Raw genomic sequence first — 16,120 nt, forward strand, 5'->3', positions numbered from 1 at the left:
ACTACTTTATATAAAAGAATTCAGAACCATCTTTCATTAATTAGAAATAAAAAAAATGAATGAACCAATAGTACAGCACTTCACCAGTTAGGGACATGACATAAATGATGTAAAGTTTGTGGAATTAGAACAGCTAAAGTTAGACAATGCGACATATAGAAGAATAAAAGAAAGTAAATGGATAAATAGACTGAACATGATTATGCCAGCGGGACTCAACAGAAAAGAATGAACTAATTAACTTCAATAAATATATAACATTTAAATAAATAAACTAAATTCATTCAAAAGTTGTGCATGCTGATGCGCTGGGGGGGGGGGGGGGGGGGGGCAAATCAAGACTGATCCTCAGAGCCAGCATTGCATGATATAATAAAAAAATATAAGTTTATGTAAACTAATGTTAATTAGAATTAATACAGATTCAAAGATGAATGATGTCACAATGTATGGAACACCATTACATCATGTAAGAATAAATCATGGATATGAATGTAAACAACAACAAGTAGTTGTCATGCCGTCAAAAATCTATAAATACCTCCAATGTTTTGATTCAAACACAGGCTCCCTTGTGAAAGATATGTACAACATATTGAAACGTTGGGCAGCTGGCTCTTTGAGCTAATATATATATATATATATATATATATATATATATATATATATATATTAGCTCAAAGAGCCAGCCGCCCAACGTTTCGATATGTTGTACATATCTTTCTCAAGGGAGCCTGTGTTTGAATCCAAACATTGGAGGTATTTATAGGTTTTTGACGGCATGACAACTACTTGTTATTGTTTACATTCAAATCCATGATTTATTCTTACATGATGTAATGGTGTTCTATATATTGTGACATCATCTCTACTTCTATCTTTGAATCTGTATTAATTCTAATTAACATTACTTTATATAAACTTATATTTTTATTATATCATGCAATGCTGGCTTTGAGGATCAGTCTAGATTTGGCCTCCCCAGCGCATCAGCATGCACAACTTTTGAATGAATTTTGTTTATTTATTTAAATGTTATATATTTATTGAAGTTAATTAGTTCATTCTTTTCTGTTGAGTCCCGCTGGCATAATCGTGTTCAGTCTATTTATCCATTTACTTTCTTTTATTCTTCTATATGTCGCATTGTCTAATTTGAGCTGTTCTAATACTACAAACTTTACATCATTTATGTCATGTCCCTGACTGGTGAAGTGCTGTACTATTGGTTCATTCATTTTTTTATTTCTAATTAATGAAAGGTGGTTCTGAATTCTTTTATATAAAGTAGTTCCAGTCTCTCCAACATATTTGATTTCATCACATTTTTCACAGGCTATTCCATAAACAACATTGCTATTTTTACAGTAGGTATTAGTTTTTAGTGGATATGTGGTGTTCTTATGTTTAATTATATTTTTACGTTTGTCTATGTATTTACACACTTTACATCTACTAGTGCATATGTTAGTAGAACCTATTTTGTCAATTATTCTTTTATGTTTACTGTGAACTAAAATATCACCTAAATTAGCTTCTCTTTTGAATGCTACAACTGGGGCCTTAAGAAATACTTTTTTTAATTTTTCTGAATTATGTAGAATCCGCAAGTGTTTCCAAACTATCTTAGAAATATTGGGCAAAAGTTTAGAGTAAGTCATTATTAATGGGACTCTTTTGACCTTTTTATCTCTATTTTTATAATCTAGTAGATCATCTCTTTTTAGTTTATCCACTTTTCTTAACTCCGTCTCTATAATTCTTTCTTTGTAATATATATATATATATATATATATATATATATATATATATATATATATATATATATATATATATATATTATATTATTTTTATATCGTGTTTACAAGACCACAGTCCTTAAACTTTGGTTAATGACAGTGTCAGAGATAGTTTATGGATGTTTAAGTATGATTCCGGATTACTGGTTATTACAACGAACAAATCATCACGCATTCTCTGTTTATTTCAATAGATTAACACCAAATTCCAGCCCCGGGGATTCAAAAGCAAAAAACTTCACTTCATTAGAGTTGTTGAACACGTTAGCTTGATGGCACAACGGTATTTATACAAGGATATAACTTAAACGAAATATTATTTTAAGTAAAATTCTTAATTATTATTATTATTATTATTATTATTATTATTTTAACTCAAGTTGAACTATAAGGTCTGTCAAACATCTACACCTCCTTTTATCTACGCGCTCAGTTTGGGAAGCGAAGCATAAGCGAGCTTCCACAATGCCACTCCCCGTAACTACATCCCTCTTCTCTGAATGGACAGCTAAATCGAGATCCCTGCTATCATTGGATGCTTCAAGTGTCCAATAATAGGAAATCATTGATATTACGAATTGGAGTTTCCACCTATCGCTCTCCATTTATTTTTTATAAAAACCTTGAAGCAGCCAATGATAGCGCTAGCAAATATGGCAACTGGTATTTAATTATGGTCTTGAGCCTCAATCGAAAATCGGGAGGTTAGGCAGGTATGGGTCACAGCCAGATAATATGCACCCTCGCTGCCTTTATGAAAAATGCTTTCCTGTTAAAAATGGACTGACGGTACGCATTTGCGTCTTAAAAACAATATGGAAGTCCACATTTTATTGTATTGGTGTGCATGCATACCAGTTATGTGAACACCTGTGTATAGATAGGCGGTAGTGTGGGGTGTTAAGACGTGTTATGCCCAGGATCGTACCCTCAATTGAGGGGTGACCTCCGACATCATTCAGGGGTCAACATCAGTCAGGACCACTGACCCCCAGAGGAGAAATACAGTTGCAAGGGAGGCGGTGGGGGAGAGGGGGAGAAAGACTGGGGCATTTAGTGAAAGGCAGGCTTGGTCTACATCGTAGTATTGGGTAGCCAATAGGGATAGCGTGGTGGGATGAGCCCAGCCCCTAGAATCAATTCATATACCCGAAACAGCAATGATAAAAAGAAACTTGGGAGCATATGTTTAATTATTTCTATTAAATTCCCCCATTAGTGTTGCAAAATGAGAAACAAGCTGAGCATGTTATAATTTCATTATTTTAAGTTTGGTTCTCCAGTAGTTTAAAAAAAACAAACAAACAAAAAAAAACAGGAGTTAAGATCAAATGCTTTGAAATTGTAAACCCTTTAGAAAAATGACTCTTTGCCAAAGTCTTCAGTGACCTTTATTATATAGTTTATTGCGACTTAGTGTAATGTCCCCAGACAGCAATACACACGTGTGTGTCCCTGTGGCAAGATGGCTTGCGGTTGTGGGTGATGTCAGACCCAGAAGTATATGGACACAGAATGGTGAGTGAATGCGCTGTATATGGACACAGAATGGTGAGTGAATGACCCTGCACCCAGAGCTTCATTGTATTACTACCATTGTACAAAATGTCTCATTAATAATGTAGTGAAAGCTAGTGTGTCCAGTATGTTAGGTTGCACCTAGAGGCTGAGGCAAGGGCCAGCACTGAGCTGTTTGAAGGGTCTGGCAAGCACTGGAGGTGGGGAGCAGTCTGATCCTATGGGATACTTTCTTCATTGCTGTCAACACCAATCTACTTTCCAGATGAAAAAAGATAAAGCTTTAGATTTAACTTTACCCAGCAGGCAGGATATATTACAGCAGCGTGGAATTAGGAACCATTAAAAAATAAAGTAATAAAGCAAAGGAGCAGCAGTATATAAGCAGAGATCGTAGTTGCTAACTGTGACTCCAGATTAAGATATAAAGCACCCATCCCCTGTTAATTGTAGTTAAAGAGTAAGTAACTTCATATCAACTGTCCTCTTACATTTCAAAAATGTTTCCAGCACAAAATGTAACTTCCGGCAGATGCTTGATGCGTTCATTAGACCCTGTTAGAGGTGTTGCTTTTCATAACCTTGGGGCTGTGTTTTAATGGAGTAAACAGTGCTGGCACTCTGCTGTATGATAAATCACATCAGCATAATTTAACTCCATCTGGTTTACTAATTATGAAGAATCTTTCACGCCCATTCAGAGAGGTGTTCGCTCAAAGTCTGCAGCGATCATTATTACCAGCTAAAGCAGTGAAAAAAAACATTTACTACTCGCTTTCCTAATATATATTTCATTACAATAGGAGCTACTGCTGAAGTGTGTTAAAAAAAATAAAAAATTAAACGACTTGCCGTCACTGGGCTATGAAATATAATTTTCATATATATATATATATATATATATATATATATATAGGGCAGCTGGCTCTTTGAGCTAATATATATATATATATATATATATATATATATATATATATATATATATATATATATATGAAAATTACCCTTTTTAGGAAAAAATCACCATAAAAGTAGTTGCATCATAATAATAATAATAAAATACTATTAGAACACTTTTCCAGTTATTATTTTACATTCATTTGAAATTCACTGCATGAAAAATAGCTGTTTTTGTATTTGGTTAAAAATCAAAAAGAGTACATATTTTTCCTGCTCTTTTTGATTTTTATAATTAAACGTGGGTACTGTTGTTGGTACAAAGGTTGGGAGGTGGTTTTTGAATTTTTTCTCATTACTGCTCATCACCAGCATCTGCAGCAACACCTCAACAACACTCAGCATGCCGTGTTGGTCTGGTTCCTGGTGGAGGCGAGGGGTTGCCAAGGAAACCTGATGGTGTTTTTCTTCCTTTCACAGGAATGCTGGTGGCAGAGACATGCTGTAGCCATGCAGCGGTTTGAACACGGCAATGCTTCCAGACTAATGTCTGCGTGCAAAAGCTGAGGAGGTATTTGCATTTTTTTGTGATTAACATCGCAGCGGTGCTGGAACCAATGCGAGACTGTATATATCTCCAGTCAACATCTGCAACGTCACACAGGCAAGACGCGAGCCTGCGCTTCCCTGACTGTACACACACACGGCGAAGTCTTTAACAGTTCGGCCGCTTGGGGAGCAATTTTCACAACACTTTTACTGTGCTTTACTACACCCTGCTATACCTTTACTATAGTATTATTTATTTACTTATTTGGCAGATGCCTTTATCCAAGTTGACTTACAGGTGTTACCGGGCAGTACAAGGTTACGATGCAAGGTCAAAATTTAAATGCAGTATAGTTTACAGTAAGTGCAAACTATACTACTAAAGTACAATATGAAATACGTTGCAACAAGTTAAGATTAGAAACATTTATATCTATAATGACGTAGTAGTGCAATAGTGTAAGGATAGTGCACCAGATAATACGTTTTCCCTTCTGTAAGGAAGAAGGTACACTGAGATTGAAATACTGCTCAATGCAGTAGTGGAGCTACTAAAACTAAAGCATGTTTCTGTTAATGTGCTAAGAGCCAAAGGCAGCACAGTCGCAGGCTGCTACAATTGTTCTGTCCTATACCTGCCATGTGAATAAATACATTGTGAAAATGAAGGCTTGTGCACATTTTCATACAGTGTTATGTAGCCTTTATGAAGGTGTTATGAATTTTACAAGTATGTCACTAATATACATCTGCCGCGGCTGTAATTTCAAAATTAGAGCTGTCAGTATGATGGAAACGTTGATCACCATGACATACACACCAACAGAATTTACAGAATAGAACATGAATCAGCAATACATGTAAGTGTGACATACAGACGGATGAACGGGCAGACAGACCCCCGCCTTTATCTCCAGAATCTGATATACTCAATAACTTCAGCTCAATAACATTGAGTAAATTGACATATGCAATAATGTGAAGTGTGACATATCCATACAGACGAGTGTCTCCACCACATTCCCTTCACGGGGGATTTCATCCCCAGAGTGATATATATATATATATATATATATATATATATATATATATATATATATATATATATATATATATATATATATATATATCATTTATTTCTTAGCAGACGCTCTTATCCAGGGCGACTTACAATTGTTACAAGATATTACATTATTTCACATACAATTACCCATTTATACAGTTGGGTTTTTACTGGAGCAATCTAGGTAAAGTACCTTGCTAAAGGGTACAGCAGCAGTGTCCCCCACCTGGGATTGAACCCACAACTTTCCAGTCAAGAGTCCAGAGCCCTAACGAATTTGTTTATTGGTAGGTCAGTGACCTGCAAAAATGAATACTTTCACCCAACTGAGCAAAACGAGGAAGAATAGAATTATATTTAGTGTTAAGGTTACGCTTCCAGTTGTATTTTTTAAGTATTGCAAGTATTACTCAAACGTGTTTTTTTTTTTCTTTTTTTGAGTTGAGGAGCTGCTCTTCTGTTCGAGTTACCTGCAAAGATGTATGTAACTCGGGCTAGACCGAGCTTGACGTTTGAGCCAGCGCTTTGTGAACAGGGACTAAGAATCACGTTTCTTTTAGTATTGAAGAGCAGTTACTGAAATCAACGTCAAAGCGATTTAATGTTAAAAAATGGGTCACTGGATTTACATAGCCAAGAAAGTGGTGAAGAAACTACAACTCCCACGTGTCTTTACTGCTTGAAGTCCACGAGGCATGCGCAATCCAGCGGCGAGGCGCGCGGTTATTCCGTTTACAAAATGGCGGAGTGAATAAGGATAAAGCGAAATTGAAAAAATTGAAGAGGCAGCAAGAAACGGATTCCTACAGATAGCGAAGGTTTATATGGAAAGAAACTACATTAGGCTGCAAAAATTTTATCACATCGATTGACAAGAAAAAGGCATGTTGTTTGTATATTCAATGTTACTTTACAGTTTTGTTGAGGGGGTTAAATCTTAAAACAGCATGGTCGCGTGATATACCGGTAAATTATAAGTCATCACGTAAGCAGATAACTGCAAATCTTATTCAGAAACTTTATATATATATATATATATATATATATATATATATATATATATATATATATATATATATATAATATAATATTAGCTGAAAGAGCCAAAATATATATATTACACACACATATGGGATATACAGATTTAAAATGTAGTTTGTTGTTTATTAGCGACCGGGTACTTCAAATGTAATAAGTTGTGCCCAGAGGTGAAAGTAGTTTTAATTTCTTACCAGTATTGTGTGTGTGTGTGTGTGTGTGTGTGTGTGTATATATATATATATATATATATAGATATATATATATATATATATATTATTTATATTTGAGAAAAAGGGAAACTGCTGTGTACCAAAATGATCAAAAAGAAAAAAAAGAGATATTGCAGGTACTTAAAAAGGTAGAATAATTGATTACAAGGACTACAAGTCCTTCATCGGCTGAATACAAAAAACAGTGCTTTAAGAAGTTGATAAAAAACAAACTAGTAGTCTTTTAAACAAAATTCCAGAATGATGATGATGATGATGATGATGATGATGATGATGATGATGATGACGATGACCTCAGAATAGAGTGTTCATTCCAAATGGCTCCAAAGTGCCTAGTTTGAAAATAAGTTCACATTCCTTTTGTTTCCTGACAGCATTAGTTCCATAGCATTGAATCATTCCATTAAGTTGTGATGTCTAATACAGTGTGGTCATTTCTGTTAATGTCTGGCGACAGGAAAGGTAGCGGTGTTAATTCATATACTTTTCAGATGTTCCACGAAGCGATCACCCAAGCGTCGTTTTGTTTCACCAATATATAGCTTGTTACATTTGATGCAGCCAATGCAATATATATATAATGTTTTTTGTCTTTTGATTGAATAAGTAGTGTCTGTAACATAACATAACAGTATGTAACATACTGGCTATAGGGCTGATATTGGGCTTACTGTAAGTAAAGCTGCAGTAAAATTGTCACACTTTGATATATGAGAGACGGACATGTGTACAACACATCTGCAGTGACATGAGTAGGGTCCAATGGAAAGTGTGTGTATCTATCTATCTCTGTCTATCTACACACACACGTTTTTGGTAAAATATATTTTCATAGTAAGCAGCAAAACCTATGTTCTCAATAATTTAAACAACGTAGAATCGTCCTTTGACTGTTGCAACAAGCTGTTAATGAGATTTCATTCATACTTATTAAATATTAAGTTTTTTATTATTTTTGAAAATGTATGAAAGCATATTTCATTGCACGTTTTCTTCCAGTGCAATTCTAAGTCTGAGTGAAGAATTTAACTGCCTGAAACAGGGAAACTGTCTATACAAGTCAAGCGTCTGATTGTGAGTAGTGTCTGATAGCATGACCGGCATTTTGGAAGTGGCTGATCGCTTGACCGCAGTATACTTGTACAGGTGGAAATAGTAGCAATGGGAGATCATTGTTCAGATCCACTGTACCGTATCGAAGTGACTTCTGGATGGAAACCTGTAGGCTAAACTTTTTTTTTCCGGAGGTTTATGTTGTTGTGGCTTGAGAAGGTTATGTTTAAAAAGCAGTGCTATGTGCTTTCACAGCAAGGGTCTATATAAGTGAGTTTTCAATAGGTTATTTTCAGGAGAATGTAACAATCTCTACATATTTTGTATGTATGCATCCTGCTTCCTTAATATACATGTATCCAAACTGGGCTTTTGTAATTCATTTTGAATGTGTATCCATTTTAACTTGGAAGCTGCTGTCTACCACAATTATATTGCATGTTTATGAAACCTTGGGGACTGTACTTCTCCATGGTTTAGCCTTGCTTGGTATAAATCAGACCTGGTTGGCTTTCCAGTTTTACATTCCTAAGTTAAAGGTCAGCCACTCTGTAAGTAAGGCTCACATGCACAAATAGGATGTTATAAAGGACCAGGATCTATAAAATAGGAATTTTACCAATATAGACAAAAATGAAATATTTGCAATGAAAGTTGTTTTACTTTGGAACTACCATAGGGTATATTTACAGAGGTGATGTCTTTCCACATTATTTTCTTTAATTGAATCCAGTTTAGCTCATTTTAAAGATAATGTTCCCTGCTTTGCAACCAGTTTTTAATCCCATTGTATAGGCATGTGTCCCTTTTTCATTAGTAACAAAAAAAAAAAGTAAATCAAGAGGAGGATGTATAAAGACCTTCAAACAATATGAATAATATTCACCATGGATTGATCAGGTGCCACATTCTGAAATATGTAACTTATTTTCCAAACTGCATTGGGTGAACTATATCTTTAAAATTGACCTTAATGTAAATAGTAGAACAGTGAACAAACTGCTGGAATAGACTGAATAATGAACAGTGTTGTCCGTACAGTATTTTCAGTGTTGAAGCTTGAAATGGAGATAATCATGTTTTAAGATGGGCTTTAGACATTTTTTTCTCTGCACCAGCATATTTGAAATTCTTTCAAAGGATGTTCTTATACTTTTTGCTGACTTCAGTTTTTCACCATAATGAAACTGTTAGTAGTTCCTGAGTGTGATCTTTTTGTATCTTGTTGCCTGAAATGACTCTGCTTCGACATATGAAATATTCAGTTTGTATTTAAAGTGCAGTACATTGTGGTAGTGATCAAAGTTTTTCTTTTCTAATTTTGCCATCTCTTAAACCGTATTGCGGGACGATGTGAGGTCATGCACATAACCAGAGTATGCACATAACAGGAGTGAGGGAATACAATGGGATACAATGACTATATAATATATATATATATATATATATAATTTATTTATATATATATATATATATATATATATATATATATATATATAATTTATTTATATATATATATATATATATATATATATATAATTTATTTATATATATATATATATATATAATTTATTTATATATATATATATATAATTTATTTATATATATATATATATATATATATAATTTATTTATATATATATATATATATATATATATATATATATATTTATATATATATATATATATATATATATTACTGTATGCCTACTCATTTTGATAAGATTCATAACTTTATATTCCCTTATTTTATTACAAGTAACTTAAAATACTGAACAAGTTCAGAAAAATAAACCAACTTGAAATATGTTATACACTCAATGCAAACAACACTACTCTGGCAACACACAATATGAAAAGTAAAATAATGTATATAACAGCCAGCATAAACAAAGTTATTTGTAAATTATATAATATAATAATCTTTTATTTTTATATAGCGCCTTTCATAGTGGACCACCATCACAAAGCGCTTTACAAGATACGAGACTAGGATGTGTGAACTATGCATCAGCTGCAGAGTCACTTACAACAACGTCTCACCCGAAAGATGGAGCACAAGGAGGTTAAGTGACTTGCTCAGGGTCACACAGTGAGTCAGTGGCTTTAACCACTGGACTACACAGCCTCCTATATATTTTATTACAAGTAACCCAAAATACTGTACAAGTTCAGAAAACTAAAACCACTTGAAATACGTTATCCGCTCAATATAAACAGCACTGTTCTCTGGCAACGCACAGTATAAAAAGTAAAATAATGTACAGTATGTAACAGCCGGCATAAACAAAGTTATTGTAATACAGTACAGTAAAACATAACTTAAACAGTACAGTACCTTACTATAGGAGTACACCCGTGCAAACAAAAAAAAAATTGATAGACATATGCACAGTATTCGGCCGTTATAAGACTGACAACCATTTGCCTCCATGAAGGCTCGTAGTGTGCTGAGGCTCATTTCACAGATTTGCGTTGCCATTTTCTGTGTCTTTCTTGCTGGCTTTTCCCGGTTTCATACCATTGCTGTGCAGTCTACGTTGCTGCTATTTCTGAAATAGTCAAACCTTTAAAAACTCTACTGTTTGCATTATGCAAATTAAAATGCAATGGACTTTGGGACCGCACAGCTTTATGCAATTAAGTGAATTATGCATTTAGCCAATATGCATTTAACCATTTTGTACAATCATAGAAAATGATGCACTAAAAAACAGGACCAGCTGCATGTTATGCATTAAGCGATTTTTATGCAGTTATCCAGTATGTAAATAAGTAGAGTAGACTGTACCTGTTCGATTATCCATACAAATCGATCATGCAAACTAGTATCAGTCCCATTTAGTTTGGATAATTGACTCTCGACTGTATTATACATTTTACATTTTTTCCAATTTTACTGCTCGCTCCTTCCAAATTTTTCAAGACTACATCTCCATCACATCCCTGCTTTCTACTTCAAGAGAGTCGTTGCTTTCTAAATGATTCCCATATTTCTGTGTAGATCAGTTTGTCAGTAGCTTTCATGTAGGAAAATGTAACGAGTGAAATGAAGATGGTGTCACATTTTCCTTCAACTCGTGATGAACAACATCCTCATAGGCGGCATTTACATGCACAAGTCATGATGCACAAATATGCTTTGGTTTAATATGCATGCAAGTTAAAGAAAGCTGCTGCATTCTCGTTGTAATTGTTCTTGTCGTGTACAGTTGCAATGGCGAAGAGGATTGCTGACAAGGAACTCACTGACAGGAACTGGGATCAGGAAGAAGAAAGCGAAGAGGTAGAGCAAAATTAGTTTTGAATATGTGTGTGTGTGTGTGTGTGTGTGTGTGTGTGTGTGTGTGTATATATCTAAGGCAGTTTTTGTACATTACTCCCAAAAGGAAAACCAAATGGATGAATGAAGGCTCTACAGTCACAGACAAGTATTGGCACTCTATACTTGACAATTCAAGAAAACATGTTAAATACAAGCATTTAGTGAACATTAGCCACAAATCAATGTGACAGACCAAAATACACAAGTTCTAGTAGTTTAACAAAACAGAAGTTAAGTCATTTCAGATATGTGTTCATAACAAAAGTATTGGAATTTGCATTGTCTGTAAAAATTGAATATAACTAATTAAATATATTCATTGATTGAACATCCAAAGAAAAATACGGGTACAGCAGGTAGAATTGTCCGAGCAGCAAAAAAGAATCCAAGATTAACAGCCAAGGATTTAACAGCCAAGGCATAATAGTGCACAAAATAACTTTAAGACATTGCACACAGAAAAGTTGTATGCACATAGACCTCGCTACAAACTACTTTTAAAATAAATTCATAAAACAGTCTAAAATGTGCCAAGAAAAATGAACAGGAATCTGGAGCATTGTTCAACAAAATCCTCTGTCCAATGAGACTAAAATACAACTTTTCCCCCAAAATGGACCACAGTATGTTTAAAGAAAAAAGGGAAAGTCTTCCATGAAGAAAAGCTTGAACCTACACAGGGGGTGTGCAATTTTTTGTCCAAGGGACAAAATGCTAGAAAAATCTACTTGCCCCCTCCCCGTCGCACAAAACACACACAAAGTAGAATACAAGTTGTAGAATTTTGGTTTTATTTAACAGTGAACACAATCAATCAATTGGTGATTAACAGGGTTGGATCTACCCTTGTAGCTTGACGGGTTCACTTAATTCTTCAAGATACACAAAAGGTTCCCTGTGACCCCACCGCACATCAACAAATTTATAATATACTGCTGCTTTGTGGAATTCTGAAAGAACTGAACGTTCTTTCAGTTTTGTAACTGCTGAACCCCAGATTTTTAAAGGACTTGTGTACAACCTGTCAAGTTTCTCTGCATTTTGTACTGTGTTTCTACCAAAATGCATGTAATATTTACAGTAGGCTCCATCAAATTCTGCAAAGACAAAATGTTTTTCTTTTTGTTTTTCTATTATTATATACTATATATACCAATAAATAACCAATACCGCTTCTATTCAAATCTAGTTAAAAAAAAAAGTAGTGTTTTTAATATAGCGTTTAAATATATAAAAAAAGAAGGTGGCATTCATGCACTGTTTTTTTTTTTCTTTCTTGAACGGAAACCATTTGCAAAAATTGGATCTTTGGATTTGATTAATGCATATTACATAAACAAAGATTGTATTAAAATCCACGACCAAATCGTTGTACGTAGCAACTCTATGGCACCGCTGCCATGTATGGAGCAGGGTATATTCTGTCAGAGCACTGGGGGAGTACCTATAGTGGTTGTAGTGCTTTAGTAAAATATGTATGGAATACCTAGTGTACAAGACTGTAAGAAAAGTGCTATGGTAGAATATATGTGAAACATACAAAATATACGCTAACACTAATAATTTTGATTAAAAAAAATGGAGCACCTTCCACCTCCAGCTCGTGTTATCCAGAGGCAAACCTTTAATTTCTTCATTTGCTATCTCGACAGCAAAGCGTTGTATAGCGTAAGCTGTATTTAAAGAAATGTCTTGAAACCCCTCTGTTTGGGATTTTTTTGTTAAATGCCCATACGACCAAACCAAATGTTGAATGCAAACTGTGCAAGCGACTGTTGATGTATCATGGAGGCATAACCAATCTCCAGGGTCACTTGACAAGCGTAAGTTCATATTATTCATATTTTTAGTCCTAGTAAAATGTGACTGATAACCTGCTTGGAACGGTGTCTGTTAAATAAAGATTTGTTTTGCCTAAGGCTGCTGCAGGTGGTCCTGCTGCAATGGAAGCTTAATGTGTATCTCGCAAGCAGCCTCAATTACGTGTACATAAACAATATGTATTTTTATTGTTTAAATTATAAAAACTCGAAGGCCTTGATTTGGCCTCCACAGCGCATCAGCATGAACAACTTTTGAAATGAATTTTATATTTATTTATTTATTTATTTATTTAAATGTTATATATTTACTGGCGCTAATTAGTTCATTCTTTTCTGTTGAGTCCTGCTAGCATAATCATGTTCAGTCTATTTATCTATTTACTTTCTTTTATTCTTTTTGTCACATTGTCTAATTTTAGCTGTTCCAATACTATACACTTTACATCATTTGTCATGTCCTTGACTGGTGAAGTGCTGTACTATTCATTGTTTTATTTCTAATTAATGAAAGGTGGTTCTGAATTCTTATATAAAGTTGTTCCAGTATCTAAGACACACACAAATAACACCTACTCTACCTTGAAATTCCCTATGGATTATAATCAAGCTGATCTGTGCATTTTCTATAGACACTGATGGTAAATTTAAAATCAGTCTTTTGTAAGCCAACTGACAAACACAATTCTACATGCAGACAGTAATCATCTTAAACATATGATTAAAAATATACCGTATGGCCAATTTATACGTCTTAATATGTAGTGATACAACAGATTACATAACTAAAGCAAAAGATATGCAGAATCGTTTTTTGGCTAGAGGCTACGAAATACAGTTGAAACGACATTCAATAGATCAGAAAGAATAGAGCGAGACACACTTTTTTTTAAAAAACTAAAGAATCCGCTGAGTAGTCACTTCTGTAACTGAACCATATGGCTAATGATGTTAAGATTATTCTGAAACATTGGAAAATATTGGAATATGATCCTAAAATCATTGGTTCCTCCAGTCACAGATTTTATTTTAAACATAGCAGAAAAATAACATACAGTGGTCTCCTCGATGTATAAGTAAGGCCCTGTGAAAATTTTGTGCACGGAAATGTTATAAATTACGTGTACAGACTTATTTTTTTAAACGGCAAATACACAGAAATGCACGGACATCAGAATTAACATCAAAGTTATTCAAGCACTTTACAATAGCTTGTGAAACGGTGTTGTAATTAACAGCCTGTAGGTAAAGTGTATCTGCAAGGACAGCTTTCAGTTCTAGTACGTCGTGTGCATGTTCACCGTTTAGGTCTTGCAAAACAGATGAAATGTGTAACCCATACTGATCTTGTGCATCAGTCGACTCGTCGGTGACCGCTGACAAACAACCAGACTGTTTTACCAATTCTGTAATCTCCTGCTTGTGATACTTGGCAACTTTAGGTAAGTATTCACGTCTCGGGGGTCATGTCCGTCTTTTAAATGACATGGTGAGTGTGTGGCCGATTAATACGCATTGCAAAGTACTGTGCACTATCCTGTTTGCCCAGAAAAACAAGACGCATTAAAGTGCTACTGGAATGATGTTCTAGGGCACTATCGGCTTTAATGAGTTAAATGAATTCACATCCTAGCCTTGCATTTAATGTATTATACCTGTATTTAATGAAGTTTTGCATTGATTTGTACTGTTTTTATTTAATGTATTATCCATTGTTCTTCACTGTCTTGTAAAGCACTTTGTGATGGTGGTCCACAATGAAAGGCGCTATATAAAATAAATATTGATTGATAATCTAGTATTGAACTAAGTTCAAAACTTCCTAACCAGAGGCAGTAGGAGCAAATATCATAGTGAATCTCTACACAAGTATTGGCATTCTTTGTTTGGAGTCAAGCTAAATGTGGCTTATTCTATATATTTTAATATTGTGGATGCATTTGTATGTCCTAAATATCCCCATTTATGTTGCTTTTTTAAATTTTTGCAAATCTGCCTCCTTCCAGTAGTGATGGAACTTAGTGTACCTTGCAGGGTTTTTTTTGTATCACTGAAATTGATGCAGCAGTGTTTATTAAGAATATTAGCATTATTAAAAAAAAAAATATAGGCCACTAAAATGTGATTAATGTGGATCACGGACCACGCCTACCAAAAACACGACCTGGCGTACAGGTTTGTGAGATAAAAAATAAATAAATAATATGGTGAATACGTGCGTGTGCGGGGCTTGCACAAACTCCAACCTGCCAGGGCATCGGGTGCATGCCTTTCCAGGGAAAGAGTGCCTTATTTTGCTCCTGGGTACGGTTTGTACAAGTCAAAAGAGAGGACTTCACCACGAAATCCGTTCACCAAAAGAATTCTGTCGTCAGTGGCGTGTACTTTCTCGACAGTGATTATCTGGAGGACGACTTACTTGAATATAGCAGGGGATTTTAGAAGCAAGCAACAAGTCAGGTTGAAGTCAGATACGGTACCTACAGTGCACATCAATTTTATTTATTTATTTTTTTAAATAAATATATCATTGTGGTTTTACTGGAAACCACCATGAACACACACACCGGTATAGATACACCCGTATTAGCCCAAATATAAGGAAAGGTTTTTTTCTTTTTGTTGTTTGTTTGCTTGTTTTTATAAAGAAAATAAGATTTGAAAAATACAACCCGCCTTGTCAAGTCAAGGCTGTTGCAAAAGTGCGCATTGAGTACAGTATACAGTAATGAAAATTGAAAAAATTAGCTGCAGTGATCATGTGGAAAAGAGTGGATTGAAAAGGGGTCAAGTATCAAAGAGATTATGAAGAAGTTATGATGAAA

General features: G+C 34.5%; 1 protein-coding gene across 2 annotated transcripts in view; it reads left to right on the top strand.

Annotated features, from left to right (window-relative positions):
* The first annotated feature begins 6,501 nt into the window (after nucleotides 1–6,501).
* The window catches only part of LOC117419842 (nuclear pore complex protein Nup50-like), a 29,871-nt gene continuing 20,252 nt past the window's right edge, over nucleotides 6,502–16,120 (top strand). The window contains exons 1-2 of one of the 2 annotated variants that reach the window (XM_034033110.3): nucleotides 6,502–6,708; nucleotides 11,363–11,436. In XM_034033110.3, coding sequence (XP_033889001.1) covers nucleotides 11,368–11,436 — 69 coding nt within the window. In that variant the 5' untranslated portion in view covers nucleotides 6,502–6,708; nucleotides 11,363–11,367. The remainder of the gene's footprint in view (nucleotides 6,709–11,362; nucleotides 11,437–16,120) is intronic. The other variant, XM_034033108.3, reaches the window with a different exon arrangement.

This window comes from Acipenser ruthenus, chromosome 14 (genome assembly GCF_902713425.1).
Source record: "Acipenser ruthenus chromosome 14, fAciRut3.2 maternal haplotype, whole genome shotgun sequence".
Taxonomy (NCBI): domain Eukaryota; kingdom Metazoa; phylum Chordata; class Actinopteri; order Acipenseriformes; family Acipenseridae; genus Acipenser; species Acipenser ruthenus.